Source organism: Rutilus rutilus (assembly GCF_951802725.1).
Source record: "Rutilus rutilus genome assembly, chromosome: 1".
NCBI classification, from domain to species: Eukaryota; Metazoa; Chordata; class Actinopteri; order Cypriniformes; family Leuciscidae; genus Rutilus; species Rutilus rutilus.
Genome location: NC_140209.1, coordinates 31,568,212 through 31,586,918, shown reverse-complemented (window position 1 = coordinate 31,586,918; position 18,707 = coordinate 31,568,212). Strand labels below are relative to the sequence as shown.

The 18,707-nt window shown below is 40.1% G+C and overlaps 1 protein-coding gene across 2 annotated transcripts; it reads left to right on the top strand.

Annotated features, from left to right (window-relative positions):
- Nucleotides 1-450: 450 nt before the first annotated feature.
- On the top strand, nucleotides 451-14,955 carry wizb (WIZ zinc finger b). Of its 2 annotated transcripts, none has more exons than XM_084419488.1 (16): nucleotides 451-625; nucleotides 945-1,122; nucleotides 1,410-1,494; nucleotides 2,491-2,642; nucleotides 2,756-4,231; nucleotides 6,040-6,510; nucleotides 6,672-7,040; nucleotides 9,596-9,745; nucleotides 10,374-10,943; nucleotides 11,109-11,573; nucleotides 11,685-12,200; nucleotides 12,329-12,865; nucleotides 13,249-13,460; nucleotides 13,550-13,841; nucleotides 13,935-14,097; nucleotides 14,530-14,955. In XM_084419488.1, exons 1-16 carry the CDS (start codon nucleotides 521-523, stop codon nucleotides 14,813-14,815), a joined length of 6,027 nt encoding a protein of 2,008 aa, XP_084275614.1. In that variant the 5' UTR covers nucleotides 451-520; the 3' UTR covers nucleotides 14,816-14,955. The 2 variants fall into 2 exon arrangements, with proteins under 2 accessions (XP_084275614.1, XP_084275613.1); XM_084419487.1 differs by having other exon boundaries at nucleotides 2,491-2,657.
- The last annotated feature ends 3,752 nt before the right edge of the window (nucleotides 14,956-18,707 follow it).

The window sequence follows — 18,707 nt, the reverse complement described above, 5'->3', positions numbered from 1 at the left end:
CTGGGGAAGGACAGCGTTTGCAGATGATCCAGTATTAATATCGCAAGTTAAAAACGCATGTGAACTACATAGACGAGCACCATATTGTCGGGAGCCGGTACTAGCCTATTTTTTTTTTCTCCAGTAGAAAACGGCCTCCTCTGATATTATCAACGTAGGAAATGAGGCATGATAAAATAGGTCAGACAGAGTAATACTCCTCATGAATTCAACACAGATTTAGTTAGGCTATTCAAATGCACTCTTTCAGAGACTAAATAGCACAGAGCAGTATGTAATGTATCCCCATATTAACCTCTTTGTAAACATCTTGCAAATGCTTATTTGTAGATTTTCTTTAAATAAACCATAAAATTATGAGAGTTTTGTGGCTACTAGTCCATATTTATTGCTTTCAGGTGGTCAGTCTTAGATTGCATCTTAGTTGTGTTTATGTTTGTCCAGAAATGGAATTGCTCTTCATAATGTAGGACAGGAGAGGTGGATTGCAACTGCACACAAGCCTGTGCACCAGAGGATAATGGAGCCTGAGGATGATCTCTCGACCAGGGACCCCCAAGATCTGATGTCCAACCAAGGGCTACTGCCTTCAACATCAACATCCTTACTCAATTGCACCTTCCTGGTATAGCCAAGGCCCTAGACAATGGATCTTTTTAACGTTTTTTTCTCTTTGCATTAATTTATTCCCCTTTTCCAATGGAAAAAAACAATAACAACTAACTGTTAAAACATGAATGTAAAACATTATATGTGGGAGTCATTGTTTTAATACAGTTAGATGCCTTTTAATCATAATTATCGTTGCACTGTTATTGTATACATTTCTGATTCCTATCTTTTAACAATTAGCGTACACGTGTGTGAGAATCTTGCAACATTTTATTTCTCTCCTAAACAGAACTATGTAATGTTGGACTTGTTTCAACCCTCTGAACTCACAGGGGGGGTTATTGCATTGTGATGAAGTGGAGAAGGGTGATGGAAATGGAGATTCAGAAGGTCCAAACTGCTTTTTCCCCACACTGGAACATTGTGGTAAAGTACAGAGAAGTCCACGTTCTTCAGGCTTTCCCTCATCTCTCACATGGGACTCAGACTCGGAGAAAGAAACCTTGGATGGTAATTGTCTCTCTGGTTCATTCTTACTTTCATGTCAGTGAAAAATACATGGGTGTCGATCTAAATCATAAGAAACTCAAAAAGTCTTGAAATGAGAATTTGCAATCATTCAGCTACATTCAGGTTGAACTATTATGTGTTTGTACTGTGAAACTTGTCTCTCTGTGAAAAGTGTTAATGGTTTTGTTTGTCTACATGCTGTATTTATAACTGTGAGTCTACTGCTTTCTGTTAAGTCATATGTATATTGTTTGTGTTCCTGTGTGGATTCCAATGGTTTATGTCAGAGGAAGAACTTCAGCACTTTTCTAACCCTCATGGTCTGGCTGCTCACAGCCCAGGGAGTCCCACCTCTGTACTACAACAAGACAGGTGAGATGCAGATAATTACATGGAAAAACAGGTTTATAGACAGGGGTGCACATTACATTTTTTGGCCTGGTTCTCAAGGGAGCACCTGGAGATGCTGCTTGGTACTCACACTTTACGCGGCAAACTTATCCAACAAGCTGTCGTCATCACTTTCTTCCTGACTGCTCTCCTCACTTTAACACTATTTGTTCACTGTAGAAATTAAATAAAGGTTCAAGCTGTATTCTTTATTTTATATTAAAATAATGACACAGACAACAGCAGGAATATTAGACTGCTGTCACTTTAAAGACAGAATGCACAGATCGAATATACTGACACACATCCGGTTTCTTTCTCAACTGTTCACTTATGAAATAACCGAGAGAAAACTTGCAGAGACATGTATTTTGACATAATTTTGTGTGTTTGTGTCCGTTCAAGCGCAAGTAAACGCGAAAGAGGAATCAATTCGGTGTTTGAGTGCTGTCTGAAGCGTGCCTCTTTCTTTCTCTGCGTGCGGCTTTGCACACAGATAAGTTTTACGCAGATGCACACAATTTTTGCCTCTTCTTTCACTTTTAAAATCGTTTGAATGTGTAAATTGGCAAGACAAAACATGTCCAAATGACAAACTTTCACTCTATGATGGTTAAACTTAGCAGTTAATCTGCGAATCACATGCGTTGCACACCTATTAATAACTAATAATTAATGAACACACTTATCATCATATTGCTATCTTACCAGAGATGGACAAAAATCTAGTAAGATTTTTCTCCTGTAAGTAAACGTGTCTCATTCTGTACCCAAAAATGTTGGCACTCAAAAGTGCTTCCCTCCATGTTTTCTGCTGCACATTGTTTATGTTTTCCATTCATGGTCACCTGCGCACCAGTTATGTGCACCCCTGTTTATAGAAAGGTGCATATATGAGGATTTTAAATATTGAGGGGTTTGATGGAGATAAATATAGAGCTGAAACCTATTCATCAGTCTTAATCCTTATACTTGCAGCTTTGACATTGATCCGTGCCAAGAACCTGTGGAAACCAAGCACTTATTTCTTGATAAAAACCCACTTGTCCCCCTGGAGGTGGAGAATAAAGGAGATGTTACACACATGGGGCCAACAACAGACTCCAGCCTACCGAAGCGTGCAGCAAAACGTAAAAAAACTAAAAGTACTGTACCTCAAAGCATGTTTGAATTCATGTCAATACCACCATGTGAAAATAAAAAAATACTCAAGTCAATAAAACCTTTCCCTATTCACTTGCAGTGGAAAAAGACAAAGTGAGCCATCTACCAGATACTACACCAAAAGAGGGATGCCAAAAAGAAGAGAAAGATAATCAGAAAGTCCTTAATCGCAGAGGGCAGGAAGAGAAGATCACCAAAGAGGCAGATGTATACACCTTCCCAGCAGACTCTGAGCCAGAGAGTCCACCACCTGGACCTTGGGCGCACTGCACCTTCATCCAGCGCAGAAGGAAAAAGAGGGTCATACTGAGGCCTTTCTCTGGTTTAGGCACCTGGCAACGCACAACGGGAGGCGGCAGAAGGACCAGGGGAAAACCCTCTGGAGCAAAGCAGCGTAAGAAAACCGCAAAGGATGGGGGAGGGATGTTCGATTTTAAAGAGGAAAAAACAGAGAAGGTACGGGGGAGGCAGAACTCAGTAGTAGACCACCAACTGGATGGAGACCTCTCCCAAGAGATTTTCACATGTGTAGAATGTAGCATTTACTTCAAAAAACGTGCCCATCTACGTGAACACATGCTTGAGCATGGTCAGGTCGGTAGACCTGGGAAGAAATGGCAATGTGGAGAGAAAGAAGCTTGGAGCGGACATCTTAATAAAAATGCTTTTGAATGTATAGAGTGTGGTCAGGAGTTTGTAGACAAGGTACTGCTGCTAGATCATCACCGATGCCATGAGGAGTCACGGCAGAAAATCCTTGAAGAGATTGGAAAATTAAATGAGGAGGAAAAGCGGGTGGCAGTGCAAGCCAGTTGCAGTAATGCATCGGAGCCAGTCATCCAAGAGTTAACAAAGGTCACCTGTGGCCAGTTTGTGTGTCTTGAGTGCAACTTCAGCTGTGATGTGCCTCAAGAGCTTTCCGAGCACGCCAAGACGCACACCACCCGAAAAAGGGCTGGCGTTTATCGAACTTCACCCCGCTTCCAGCAGAAATCCTGCAAGAAAGGACAGGTCCAGTCCTCTGCAGATGTTACACCAACTTTTATCACTTCACCTCTCAACAAGAGATACCCCATCCGAGCATCCAAAAAACCTAAAGAAACACAGCCCGACATTGCACCTTCACAGGTGGACTCTAGTTCATTGTCTTGTCAAAGAGCTTCTGCAACCCCAGGAGAAGCCACAGACCAACCTGATAAAGCAACCCTGCATGCAAATACAGACCATGCGGAGGAGTCGAGACAAGCAGGAGAGACATCTCTGGCTAATTCTATGGAAGAGAATGTTCTACAACCTCAGCATCTAATGTCTCCTCCTCCAAATCCAAGGCGTAAGGATGTGGCATTCAAGAGCATAGGAAAAAAGCGCTCAGTCCGGGCTGCAAAGAATAAACTGGGGCGCACAAGAGCAAGTACAAGACTTGATCGTAAGTCAACCCTGACTACCGGTGTAACAAAGCAAGTCCAAATCTCAAACCAGACTGCAGATAAGGGCCAGAAAGAAGACATTCCAACACCAGAACCAGAGCATGATTCAGAACAAGACTCCAAAACAGGTAAGTCAATAACAAGTTATAGCACCAAGACCAGTCAATGCTTAGCTGTGTAACTAAACTGGTAAGGTGATAGCAATGGCAAGGCTTCAGTTCCCAGGAAACAGACATGCACTTAGGCAAAACTTGAATGATCTGCCAGTTGCTTTGGATAAGGTGTTTGCCAAATGCATAAATGTAAATGCTAACACTTAGTATTGTCAGCAGCATTTGTGTAAAGGAAACTATTACTTGTCAATGCAACACTTATGTAGGGAACAAGAGAGGATGCAAAATAGCATAAACTAATGGTATATTTCTAATTTGGTTGTTAATGCATTTTCAGAAAGGTCTTGTTTTTATTTTCCATAAATTTCTCGCCATCCACTTATAACATTAAATATATTAAATAATACATTAAATAATACTGTCATTAACCACCACAACAGAACAATTAGAATTTGCTGTCACAATTCTAATTTCATATTCAGAATAAATACATTACCTGTACTTCTGTCTTTGGTCTTGTAGTCAAGTCAGTCAAGTCATCTTCATTTATATAGCGCTTTTAACAATGTAGATTGTCTCAAAGCAGCTTCACAGAGATAAATGTATAATATAACGTAAGATTGTTTTGGCTTTATAGCGGTTCTTTAATAAAGTTATTTTCCAGCTAAAGTTAGTTTTGATTGATTCGCTTCCGTCGCAACGATCATTTGTTTTTAAATTAGGGCCGCCAAGACGACACCATTCTCTCTACACTACATTGTAGTGATGTATGCTTATGTGTATGTTTACTGTATGTATTGTTGTGCTATTGTGATGTCTAGATTCAATGTGCCTGAGTCGGTTGAACCAAATTTGTGTAATGGAACATCCTCTTCGATCCACTGCTAACCAGTAGGAGTGACTCTCCCCATTCCATTGGCCAGTTATTATAGTTGTGAGGTGTAACTTCCTGTTCCATTGGCTGATGCTTACTATTAGCCACTGTTGGTGGTATAGTGACTTTCTTCCTTCAATTTTTACTGTAGGAGAGGAACAGTTAATCCAGTCAGTGGCCATGGTCACAAGGACCAATATTTTGATGGGAGGCAAATGCCGAGTCTTGAAATTCTAAAAGCACATAGTTCACATGAGTTGTGCTTGGCCATAAACTTGGGGAAATCCCAGGTTTCACCCTGGCCTTGCACCTGAAAAGCAGCTTCTCAGCCAGCCTCTGAGGGGCAGCAGAGAGGCTGGGTTTGCTTGAGGGGCAGCAAGCCCAGCTAAGAAACAAGTTACCCCTCGTCATCATAGAGTCTCTCAGCTCTGACCTCCAAACTCCCCTCTCATACAGCAGGGTGATGGGTGAATGATGAGCAGTGCCACAGAGATCGTAAATGGTTGCAGAGTAGTCAGGCCAAAAAAGAGAATTCTGTCATCATTTACTTTCCATATTGTTGTTCCAAATCCATATGACTTTCTTTCCTCTGTTGATCGCAAAAGGAGACATTTTGATTGACATTCTCAATACTTTTTCCTTTTTTGGAGCCCCTGACCCCAATATGTGTTTGTTGCATAGAAAAGAGAAGCATGAACATTCTTCAAAATATCTTGTTTCATGTTTCATAAGAAGTCATTTGTGTTTCAGACAACATGAGGGTGAGTAAAAGAAAACAGAATTTCCATTTAGATCAACTTTTATCTTTAACTCAGCTTGCCATCATTCTCATTGCATCCCACGAACGTTTTGTTGTGAAATAATCACAATAATTGATTGCGCAATAATCATATTTGCTTATTTTTTTCATAACGGCTAAATACTCTTTAACACTCCACTTTAACCTCAGGGAGTGAGCCACCTGCCAGTGCTCTGGATCTCAAAGCCAGCTTCTCTTCACCAAAGAAGAGCAGCAAAAAGCTTGAAGCAAAGGAGGAGGAATCCAAACTCAAAAAAGACAAATCTGATAGTCAGGGGAGGAGCAAAGAAGACATACTTGTTGCTACAAAACTAGAGGATGGTGATGATGATGATAATGAGGATGAAGAAGATGTAGATGATGAAGATGTTGTAAATCGTCTTATTGGTGCATTAACTGAGGAAGATGATGAAGATGATGATAGAGAGGGGTTGTTCAAGAGTGTGGAAAGAAAATGCCCTTATTGCTCAGATCGATTCCATAATGGCATCGGACTAGCCAATCACATTAGAGGTCACCTGAACAGAGTGGGTGTCAGTTACAACGTTAGGCACTTCATCTCCCCAGAGGAGGTTAATGCCATTGAGAAGAAATTCTCCTACCAGAAAAAGAAGAAAAAAGGTGAGGTGACTTCTAAATGTAAATGTAGATGGCTTTTTGCCTACTATTGTTAATGTCTATGAACTTGATGTCTCATGAAAATATATTTTCCATATCTACGATACAGAACCAAAGGCTTGTGTAACTTTTTTTGATGTAATACTTTCCATTGCCACCTCTAGTTGCCAACTTTGACCCGTCGACCTTCAGCGTTATGAGATGCGAGTTCTGCAGTGCCGGCTTTGACACCAGGGCTGGTCTCTCCAGTCATGCCCGAGCCCATCTCAGAGACTTTGGCATCACCAATTGGGAAGTCACGGTTTCTCCCATTAATATTCTCCGAGAGCTTTTTGCCAAGCATCCAGATCTTGTTCTACCCACTGCTCCTACACATACTCTCCAGTCAAGTCAAGAGGAAAACTCTGATGAAGAGCAAGAGAGCAGGAAAGATATGAAAGATGAGGAGGACATGACTGCAGATCTTGCCACTCTTTCTTCTGACTCTCCAAAACAGCACTGGAAAGAAAAGCACAATATCAGTGAACCAGAGGGTAAGTGAATGGGATTTACTTCTTGATTTCTCAAATAAAGATTTGGTCACTACATAGTTATTACTAAGTTCTTTAAATCACAGCAAAAATGGCTGTTAGAAAATAATAATGCAAAAAAAGTCTGACAGAATATATTTTGACAATAAATATTTGTGATTCTGCATTATTTCTGCCATTACTCAAATGCTAGCTTATTTGAACAAAAAGGTCAGATGTTCTTGCTTAGAACTATTAAAGCACAAGATGCTCTTTGAAACATTGTAAGGTCATGCTGGATAACAAGGAGGGTTCGCAAAAAAACTTGTGGAGTCATACTAGCTCAATTGCATGCAGTAAGCAAAAGGGTGAACACATACAAAATAGTAAGATCATTTAAAAATTCTGAAATTGAAATTGTTGTAATCATAATATAGTTTGCAATAAAAAGTTTGTATTGCATTAGTGTTTAGATGTCTTTTCAAAGGTTGAAGTGACGTTCTAATGTTCTTACATTACTTGCTTATAAGTTACTTTTCTTTTACATAAATAGCCTGCATGCCCTTTACTTCGCCTGCTTTGTGTCCAGACGTCCAAAATATTGCTAGCTTACTAAAGAGAAACCTCTAAAGCTTATGGGTGCCTTGGGATTTTTTGTAATGCTGTCAGGGGCAGTTGTAAAAGCAGTTCTAAAGATTTTTTGTATGGTGCAGAACACTTGCTAATTTCATAATGCAACATTCGTTGATGTAATTGATGTCTGTCTTGCATTTAATAGTTATCCTAGTCTCCGCCTTTATTCGGTTCGTCACGCCTTGGTGCGTTAGTGCATGTGTGCGGGGCAAAATGGCTGCTTCCACCTCCCCGCAGACACAAACAATAGCGGAAAAATTGTCTGACTGTAGGTGCTGTAATAAGTCCGATGCGCTGCAGCCGCTGAATGGTGAGTGCATGCACTTCCGCGCCGTGCATGGGGATGCATGAAAGATGCATATGATCGGAGCTTAGCCACTTTTCAAGCTTGCATGGCATGCAATCGTGTTAACATTTAAGACAAGCTCCTGTCATACCCGATGTGCATTTTAAATTACTGATGCCTGAAATGGTTTAGTGAGACAGTGCGCGTGTGAAAGCCACTGATTCCCCTGCTGTCTGTCACTTTTCTAAAAGTAAAGATATGTGACATTATGCGCTCAGGTACTTAATGAACGCATTTTTTGATGTCCTGTCAAAATGACGGCATAAATGTCTTTATGATTACCGAAATTAGGCTGAGTCTTCGCCATTTTACTTGAGGTGCTTTTTAATGTTGAAATGGAGCGCGCCAACGCGTTATTCTTGCTCTTGATTTTTATTTCTTTTTCCGCGCACTTTCAGAAAAACGTTTTTGAAAATAATATTGACAACGCTGCTTGTTTTCTTTTATGTTGTCCTGAATAAGTTATTTAACGGTTTGCTTTAATGTTTAACTTACTGCATTTGATGTCTTTTGTCTATTTGTCTGGTTATTTCATGCGATGTGTGCCATTACAATGAATTTTCATTTTCAGTCTGAGGAGAAAAAGGGCTGATGTTGCTAGAATTGTGTCTAGGACAGATCAAATGACAGAACAGAAACGCCTACCGCAGGAACGCGTTCACAGCTTATTATATTGAATATGCTGAGAAGAGCAAGACCAGCAGGAGCTTCAAAAGAAAAACACTGTGTGCTACGAATGTAGTAGGCCTGCTGAATTTATCTCTGAAGTGAATAAAATATTGGTTTTGTTTATCTAACTGTTAGACTTACTTGACCATTCAAAATAAAACAACTCTTAAGTCAGATAAACCTGTTGTTTTATAGCCTTGTCTAAAAATGTAGTTAAACTAGAATAGTAGCCTAATCTTGTGGCTGTTTGAGGTCAAGGCTATTAGCTGTACCTTATGGTTTCATCTCCAAAGTTTGTCCATTTTAAAAACAATAAGTAAATAAACAGTAAGTTTAATGCTGCCTCAAATTGCAATCTACTGTGAAAGCCCAGACTTAGCAGAGTGCTAGGATGGGCTATGCTCATCTAACATTTTTTTCTGTGCAACATGATGCTTAAGTTGTGAGAAAAATAAAATGAGTTAGATATAATTGTTTAGACGCAGATTATATGTTAAACTTTTGCCAAAATAAGTGAAAGACAGTAATGATATGAAATACGATCGGAAATGTTGGGACTATTATCTCAAAGTTCAAGCAAGAAATTGATGTGAATTTTAAGGGCTATGTAATTGAAATGTTTTATTTCATCTTTTGATGAAATGTACATCAAACTATATAGTAAGTATATTTTGTGATTGCCCTGTAAGTTTCTGTCCCCATAATAAAAAAAATATCTTTTAGCAAATCTCTCAAAATCACGTAGCCAGTCAATTATGCATGAATTAACTATGAATTATTTTATTTTATTATTTATCGTGCATATGGTGAAGGGAAAGCTAGTAACTGTTAGTTTTAGGGAAACATTCATTTCAGACCTTTGTGGTTGTCCTTGAAAGGCTTTGACTATTTAGCTCATTTAAAAATGTTGTCTCTGTCTGTGCATATTCAGGTGGGGAGGAGGCAGAGGATGAGGAAGATGAAGATGAAGAAGAGGAGGCCCAAATGCCCCTTATGGATAAGTTGGCCACAAGTCCAGAAGAAAAGACCCTGTTTACTCTAGAGGAACAGAGCCCTGAATCTAAAGAGACCGATTCTATGGGTAATTTGAATTTTATTTTATCTCAACTCTTTTAATCTGCTTTTAAAAGAATAGCTCACCCAAAAATCCAAATATAGTCTTTAAAAATTCACCCTTTTTGTTCCACAGAAACATAAATTCATACAGGTTTGGAATTACTTGATAGTGAGTAATTGTGGACATGAATTTTTATTTTTGGATTAAGTATTTCTTTAAATACACCTGAAGTTGCCAGTATTAATTGCATCTGCATGGATATTTGAGCTGATGGGATGAAACGTCAACATTTGCCCTTATTGGCCTGGTCTGCCATCTTGATTTTTACGTGACAATTTTCAACTAATCAAAATTAGTTTTTATTTCCACAGTGGAGAAGTCAGTAAATGACTATTTACACTGCTTTTTGATTAACTGTGCAATCATGAAAAGACCAAATGTTAATGCCCTCCAAGACTCAATTGAGAAGGGTAACAATCTGATCACCTCAGGAGGTGGTTTGACATGCATACAAGATGAAACGCATTCCAAGACTAAATGCATCATGTTGTTCAAGCCATGCATACCCAATTGGTTAGCAATCCCATCTTTCAAAATTCATGAAGTGAATAAGTGTATATAGGCCTTGTATCACCATTTCTCTGTTTTCCAGGCTCCAACTTGTTGAAATGTGAGTTTTGTGGTACTACATTTGAGACACGTCGTGGTTTGTCTAGCCATGCCCGCTCTCACCTACGGCAGCTGGGCGTTGGCATGTCGGAGAACAGTGGAGCACCCATTGATCTCCTCCACAAGATCACTAAGGAACGTTCAATGGATGCATGCTTCACTGGCACCTCCCCTACTATGGAATCATCTAAGAAGCCCCAGCACCATGCCCCTATTGTTCCTATACCTAGCCCCACAAAAGATGTTGAAACTGAAGAAGGACTGCTGGACACAAAGCCCCCTGTCCCGTTTTCTGTAGCTGGTTCCGCTATTAAAGTTTCCTCTTCCCCAACTACTCCATCTGCAGCTGGCTCTCTGCCTTCCTCTCCATTTTTAAAGTCTCGATCCCCTTCCCCAGTGCTGAGAAAAGCTCCCATCTCTTCCTTACTACCTGTGTCTTCCCCACTTCGATCCCAGGAGCATAAGGCCTTAGGAAAGAAACAATCTACAAACCTCTCTAGTCCAACCAAACCATTCTGGGCTCCGCAAGAGACAGATGCCCCTTTGAACCTTAGTAAGAAAGCATTTAATATACTAAATACTAATAAAGAATTTCAACAAATTGTTTGCGATTTGTTTTTATAGTCTTGGGTCATCAATTGATCCTTCTTGAAAATTTATTGTCTATATGTCCTTTAAATCTCTTAAACTTTTCTGTTCCTCTGTCTTTCTTTTCTAGCGATGGACATGGACTCTAAAGATATTATTTGCCAGTTGTGTGGTGCATGGTTTGAAACAAGAAAAGGCCTTTCAAGTCATGCTCGTGCACATTTGCGCCATTTTGGGATTGAGTACTCAGAATCCAAGGGCTCCCCCATTGACTTACTCAACCGTTTCATCTTGACTGATGACTTTAAGCACAAAGCAAATTCTTTTCTCTCCGATGGTCCTGAGGACCTGAGGTCCCAGAAGACCAACATGACTTCCCTCTTACCCTCCACTTCCACTTCCTCATCTAAGAGACATATTCCCTCCACCCCTGTCCTATATAAAATGGCGACTTCTTCTTTGAAGACAGCCATTGGCTCCAAAGCTACCTCGTCTTCTACCCACACCCTATTGGGCCCACCCCCAAAGAAGCTGAAATCCTCCTCTTTGCAGGTCCTTCGTTTCAGTGGTGGGGAAGTGATGTCCTTTCCTATAGGTAACAACTTTTACGTGTTTTGCATGTCCTTGTTTATTCTTTGCTAATTACATAAGGTAATTTACACACATAAACTTTAGTCTGATAAATTGTTCTGTATACTTCTATCAGAGCCAATGAAAGATGTGGGCTGCGAATTTTGTGGAGAACTTTTTGAGAACCGCAAAGGCCTCTCCAGTCATGCTCGCTCCCATCTGCGCCAACTTGGCATCACAGAATGGTCTGTGAATGGCTCACCAATTGACACACTAAAAGAGATTATAGTCCGTCGAGGCCTACCGTCCATCATGCCTCTGAAGTCCCCCAAATCCCCCTGTTCTTCTCCGGGCCCAGGAATGCCTCGTCCTGCGGTCCAGTCCTCTTCCCCACCAGGGAATGTTCTTGGGCGCCTACCTTTCCACTTTGCCAAAACACCAAGCCACAACCAGCCTACTTATCGCAAAATGTCTCCTTCGACATCTGCTGCCAGTTCCCCCCAAACAGTAGAGCTGGTTAAGCCAAAACCAGAGCCTGAAATTGTAGAAGTTACTATGAAAGGATCAGACATGGGAGTAAATAAAGGCTACAGTCCAGAGCCATTACATTCCAGTTTAATTACTTCAGATAATGTTTATCCAGTCAACTTGGGTAAGTTTTTTTTTTTGGTTTTCACACCTGTAGTCTATGTTTGTTTGTTTGTTTACTTTTATCATGTTTAATGATGTTAATGGATGATTGAATCATCTGTTGTCGTTTTACGGTCTTTCCTCCTACAGTCATGACTCAGGAGAAGGAACCTTCCCGTGATATTCGCTGTGAATTCTGTGGTGAATTCTTCGAAAACCGCAAAGGCCTCTCAAGCCACGCACGATCACACTTGAGGCATATGGGTATCACAGAGTGGTCTGTAAATGGCTCGCCCATTGACACACTGTGGGAAGTCATGAGGAGACAGGGCACAACCCCTGCATCTGTTGCCTTAGGTATAAAGGAGGAACCGGGACAGGATGGTGGAATTTCATTGAACAGTCCAGGCTATCAGACCTCTGCCCTGTCCCGCAAATCACCTCTTAATCTGTTACACTCTGGTTCGCGCCTCCATAAGCATGGGCTGGGAAGCATGACCTTGTCCCCCACCTCACCTGTGGGGAAGATTTTTGGAGTGTCTCCACTGAAGAAGAAGGTGCTGGTGGAGGAGGGACAGCCTGGAGAGAAGACACTGCTCATCCAATCTAAAAACTTCTCGCCTCCCCCACAGGACTATTCCTTTAAGGGTAAAGCCTCAACGGAGAAGCATGGGATAGGCCACATGGGTAAGTGAATATTTTTGTAAGACTTCTTTTTTGGTTCTTCTCCATAACATTGTTTGAAGACTATTTGTAGTTCAATGTCTTTGTTGCTTCAATGTTTGCACAAGAATGACTCAAATAAATAAAATACCCCAATTCAGAATTTCAAGACTTAAAATAGAGCCAATCAAGTTTGTGGTTATAAGCAAAAATATGTATTAAAAATGACCCTATTTGCTTTTTTCTTTTTACATATGTTCCTGGTGTTATTGTGAAATATTCATTGTTTGCTTGTTTAGCATTTTTTTTTCCTTGTTGAATATCCTGATTTACTCAGAAATACGTAAAATGGTTTGTGAATATTCTAAAAAACAATGTGGCTTCATCTTTTTGTTTTTCCTTTTCAGATGCTAGTTGTGAACTCTGTGGATTCTACTTTGAGAACCGGAAGGCATTGGCCAGTCATGCTCGGGCACATTTACGACAGTTTGGCGTGACAGAGTGGTGTGTAAATGGTTCGCCTATCGAGACGCTGAGTGCCTGGATACGCAGCCGTCCACAGAAGGCAGCAGAGATGCAGCAAAGTTATGTGCAAGGAGCCCGCTATACCCAAAAGAAAGTATGAAAGCAATTCTGTGGTGTCTAGCTGTGAAAATATGAAAAGATTGCTCTTTCTATATCAATTAAAATTTCTGTATTCTTTTGCAGAGGTGCAGTTCCACTCTCTCACCATCCTGTAACTCTGTCCCTACAACTCCTGTTTCCCAAAAGCCTGCTGTGTCCAAATGGGCATCTCTCACTTTGCCTCAAAAGAGGGCAATTGAACGTGATGCCAACAGTTGTTCATGGGGGTTGTCATCGCGGGGAACAGACGCAAAAAGCAGGAGTGGAAGTTCCACTCAGCATGGCCTTATTCCACAGCCTGGCGGCCATCATTCCAATAACGCTCTTCCACATGCACAGGTGGCCCATAGTGAACTCAACGTGCGTTTGCCACGAGGTCTGAGCAAAACTTTACCTTAATCTCTTCGTCTTCCTTTTTCCCTATGTATTTGCAAAATTGTACCTAAGCTGCCGATTTCATTCTCTTAAGGATTTGAGAGACGGCCACTTAAACACCCGTCACATGCTGAAGGAGGGGAGGGAGAGAGTGGCCCCCCAAAGCCTCGCTCCAGTACTGTTCCTGCCCTTGTGCCAAAGCCCCCCTCCACCCCACTGGTTAGACTTGTGGGTAAAATTTACTCACTCAAGTGCCGGTGAGTTGTACTTGCATATTAAGTCTTGTCCGTAGTCTAGTGAGCTGCCTGGATATCTACAGCCTACATAACTAGAATGCTAGCTGAAATGGAAACTAGCAAGTTACTCTTGTAGAATGATCTAGAATCATAGATCTAGATAGATACATAGCTTTGGTCTAAAACTTTGTATCTATCTTTTCGTGAGATCTTTGTGCTGTGAGCATGTCTATGATGCCTTAAAATGCCTTAATATCTTGGTATAGGGCTGTACGATTCCGAAATTTTTGGAATCGAGTCCGATTCCTGGTTCTGGAATCGGTGGGAGTCGATTCCAAGAATCGATTCCTCACTGTTGTTTTCTATTCTTTTTCTATTCTTTTTTTTTTTTTTTTCATTTCTTTTTACAAATGTGTAGAACCTTATGTTTTATTTGTAAATTATTTCTTTCAGGTTCTGTGACATGGAGTTTCACGGCCCTCTCTCGGTACAGGAGGACTGGATCAGGCACCTGCAGCAGCACATCCTCAATCTTAACTACAACAAGACTGCATCACCCACAAACAACACTCCTGTCCAAAGTGACACTCCTGCTCCAAACCCCATTGTCTCAGCTGCTACTTCCTCTTCCACTACAACCACAGCTCCTGCCGCGACCCCGTCCACGCCCTCCCCAATGCCCACTTCAGCCTCCACACCTACACCCACTCTCAACCAAGTCTCCGTCCGGCCACAGTAGAGCCAATTCCTTCGCCTGCAAATTAGACCATGTGTCCCTCCTACATATGTATGGGATGCCATCATCTTCACCAGTTATATCCCTAATTTGTTCTTTTTGGTTTCTGTATTGCTCATCTTTGAATATTTCTATCTCTGATCAAAGGGAGAGATTTTTTCGAAAATTCTCAGCTAGCGACCTTCTTACCCTGACCTACATCACAAGCATCTGTTATGATTCAGGCGAGAGGTAGGTGTGTTGCCATGACAGTTCTCATCTCCCTTTTTTTCCCTCGAAAAGGATTGATCATTATTTATGGAAAAAAAAATTCACAGTACAATGCAACGTTTCATGCATTTATGCTTTGAAAAGGAGAAAGAGTATGTGGTGAGTTCAGTTTTGTAAGCTACCTGGCCCTTATGCCCAATGCCTAAAATTTGTTGTTCAAGAGGAACTCTTAAGACTACAGCAAAACCGTTTAGCTTACCTAATGTATTGTTAAATCGTCGACAAATCAGAATTACAATCATAAAGGCACAGATATAAAACTATAAAGCACTTAGACAAAAGGCCTTGGCCCTTTGAAACAAAGCTTTTCTGTTTCAAGCATTTGCAAGTTCACAGTTTTTAACTGTGATAATTAAGTACAAGCTTGCACTGCCATGCAGTTATAAAAAGATGCGAGATGTTTGTTTTAAGCAGACATAGATGGGTTCATGTCAAAACGAGACATGCTTTTCCTTTTCTGTTCCTTTGGATCCTTTTCTGCTCCATTACTAAGGGGTCACTATCCCTCTGCAATCTTGATGTTTATATTCTCAGTTGAATCTTGCAACTTAGAGATGATCAAACTTGTCTGGAACCATTTGCTGCTAAATATTTAAATAAGCTAAGCACACTTAGTTAAATGCATTGTTTTAGCACGTCCAACATTTGTACAAAATAAGCATGAAAAATTACGTCATGCCTTCCAGTTGTATTCCAACATACGTATTTATGCCTTCATTGCTCTTTCATACAGCACATTATTTTGTAGCACGTTTGCACAAGTTTATGCGATGCTTTGCATAATGCTTTGACGATTTTGATTCTAGATCGCTCCATTTTCACAGCAGCTTTCTTGTTACTTCTGTGCTTGACACAAAGTAAACTCCAAATGAAGCAGTTGACTCCACTGTCTAAAAGTCTTCTGGTTGCTTTTTAAATGATAATGAAGCTTTCTGAGAAATTGCTTTGAAACAAGTTGATGGGCTGAAGTATTTTAGTCTTATAAAAATAAGACTGTTAAGATTAAGACACCCCCCACCCCCCCTTCCTCCCAGATTTCAAGAGAACCCAAATTTATGGCTCTTTTGAATGTTGAATGAACTGAACTATTTGGCTACACTACATTGAATGTTTTACAAGAGTAAAAAGACGATGCACTTTTATCTGCAACGAATTAGGGAGCGTTCGTGTGTTTAAACTCTTGTATATATAAATATATATATATATATATTGTTTTTTCCTGAGCATAAAGTGCTAAATGCCTGTGTATGACGCTTTTTTCTTAAGAAGTTTTTCCCTGTACCAATCTGAAGGCGTTTTCACAAAAAACAAAAGCAAGAAAAGGATTTTAAGAACTGTTTAAATTTGCCAGTGACAGAATGTGCCAAAGAGGACGTCACACATGTTTTGGTAGCTTTGGTAGCTTTAGCGTTTGCAAGTCCCCGTTCTGTTTTGTCTTTGAGCAGTGGACGGTGGCAGCGGATTTGCTGCTGTGGATTTGCTTTAAAATAAATAGAAATTGACAACTAAGTATAGTTTACTATGTGAGTATACCATACAAGTTCACCATACTTATGGTGCTTGATTCATCCAAGAATTGACTGTCGATTTTTACTGCAAAAACAGTGACTGCCTCCCAAACATACGAGTGCTTTTGCTTATGTTTCCATATCTTCACAGGGAAGCAATGACAAACTGGTCCACTACGGATGTTTGTTGCAGCTTTTACGACTTAACTCTGACTGTTAGGTTTTTAGTATTCCAAAAGGGAATATTATTGATATATCTTACCTAACATATGTATAGACAAGAAGAAGATATTAACAGTTTAACACTTCAAATGTGATCTTTGTGAATTTATTTCAATTTTTAATGCTGTGTATTTTTTAATGAGATGTGCATTCCTTTACTTGCAGTTACATACCAGTGGAATAGATCAGTGTTTTATTTTTTATTCTGTCAGTTTCTCTTTTAAGATTAAGTACATTGGTGCTCATGTGAACGAGTGGATGTGAATGGATTTTTAATTGAAGATTGTTTCAAAGGGAGATTGTCAAGTCCTCGTCCTAGGACTCTAAAAACGTGTCTTAAATGCAACTGCTATGTATGTTGTTATTGGTTAGTTGGGTCATTTTGTGACTGTTGCCCAGTTGGCATGTGCTTCACAGCAGATGGTGTAAGATCTCCTAAAGATCTCCTCAGCTGGTTTAGACTGCAGTCTCTGTACAAGTGTTTGTGTTGTATGAGAGAGAGGAAAACATGACTTTTTGTGACTGAAAGAGAGAAGTGCCATGGAAGTGTTGACCAGAGATGGATTCATGTGAATCTGCTCTTGAATGAAAATCATTAAATGTGCTCTAAAATCTCAGCAAGTTGTGCACTCGTCATTTTTGCTTCATAACTCAGCAGGATGATCAACAACGCCCTGATTTAATTGGACGGAGTCTAACGTTCCTTTGCATACGTCTTATCAACGCTGGGAATTGTAAACAGTCTGATAGCAAAACAAACCGCTAGTAAATGGTTATAGTGGATGTGATGGGAACACGGTGATAACAAGCTTCCTGAACTCTTGTTCTAAACCTGTAAAACGTGTGCCGCTTTCCATGAATAGGGCACAAATCGTGTTTTTTTTATATTGAGAGCTATTGGCATGCAAAGCAGTAACATTGTATCCAGTGTGTAGGCCAAACTCTAAATGGACTGGGAGTTGATTCCGAAGCATTGGGAATTGAGAGTCTATTCCTAAAATTTACGAGTCCCATTGGCCTGTCCAGCCTCTCGACTGTATTTAGTAATCATACAGCGTCATAATAATGACAATCTGTTTTAATATTTATTTCATTGTAGTCAAAAATTGTAGAAGGAACCCAAGACCCTATGAACCCTTTTCTACTGAAAAATAATAATCTCATTACATTTTCTCTTTTTTTTTTTAATGCTGTGTATCGAGCTAAACCATTACACCATATTACTCAAGTTAAAAGAGAATATGTAAATTATTTTAAAGTGGTTGATTTTGATTTCACTTTTTTAATTTTAGTTAGTGTGCAATGTTGCTGTTTGAGCATAAACAACATCTGCAAAGTTACGACGCTCAAAGTTCAAAGCAAAGGGAGATATTTTCTTTTAAAGAAATTGCTTTTTAAGGACTATAACAAACGGCTGGTAGGGACTACAAGACATTCCTTCCGGGTTAGTGACATCACGAAACCTAAAATGTACATAAACCCCGACCCCCGGGAACGAGATTTATAGATTATCATGACAGAATATGCTAATCAATGACTAGAAGACAACTAAAGCTACATAAATTCATCAACTAACCATTCAGAAATGTTGTCTACATGTTGGCACTAATTCTTGAGTCTCTCCATCTTTGTCTGACTGTCCGGTTTGAACATAAAAGGCTAAAAGTTTTTGAAATTTTCAGTGCATATCTGTGTGAGGTAATCGAAGCTCCGCCCTCTGTGCAGGGAGCAGCAGCTCATTTGCATTTAAAGGGACAGACACAAAAACGTTTTTTGCTTACCCTCAAAAAGTGACAATTTTAACATGCTATATAAAAATAACTGTGGGGTATTTTGAACTAAAACATACACACTCTGGGGATATCAGAGATTTATTTTACATCTTGTGAAAAGGG

Excerpts from the sequence above, each read along its gene's own strand:
- wizb (XM_084419487.1), top strand. The coding sequence starts at position 521 with ATGGAGCCTGAGGATGATCTCTCGACCAGGGACCCCCAAGATCTGATG. Across the intron at positions 1,495-2,490 it reads TCTGTACTACAACAAGACAG|CTTTGACATTGATCCGTGCC; the intron begins GTGAGATGCAGA and ends TTATACTTGCAG. Across the intron at positions 13,842-13,934 it reads CAACGTGCGTTTGCCACGAG|GATTTGAGAGACGGCCACTT; the intron begins GTCTGAGCAAAA and ends CATTCTCTTAAG.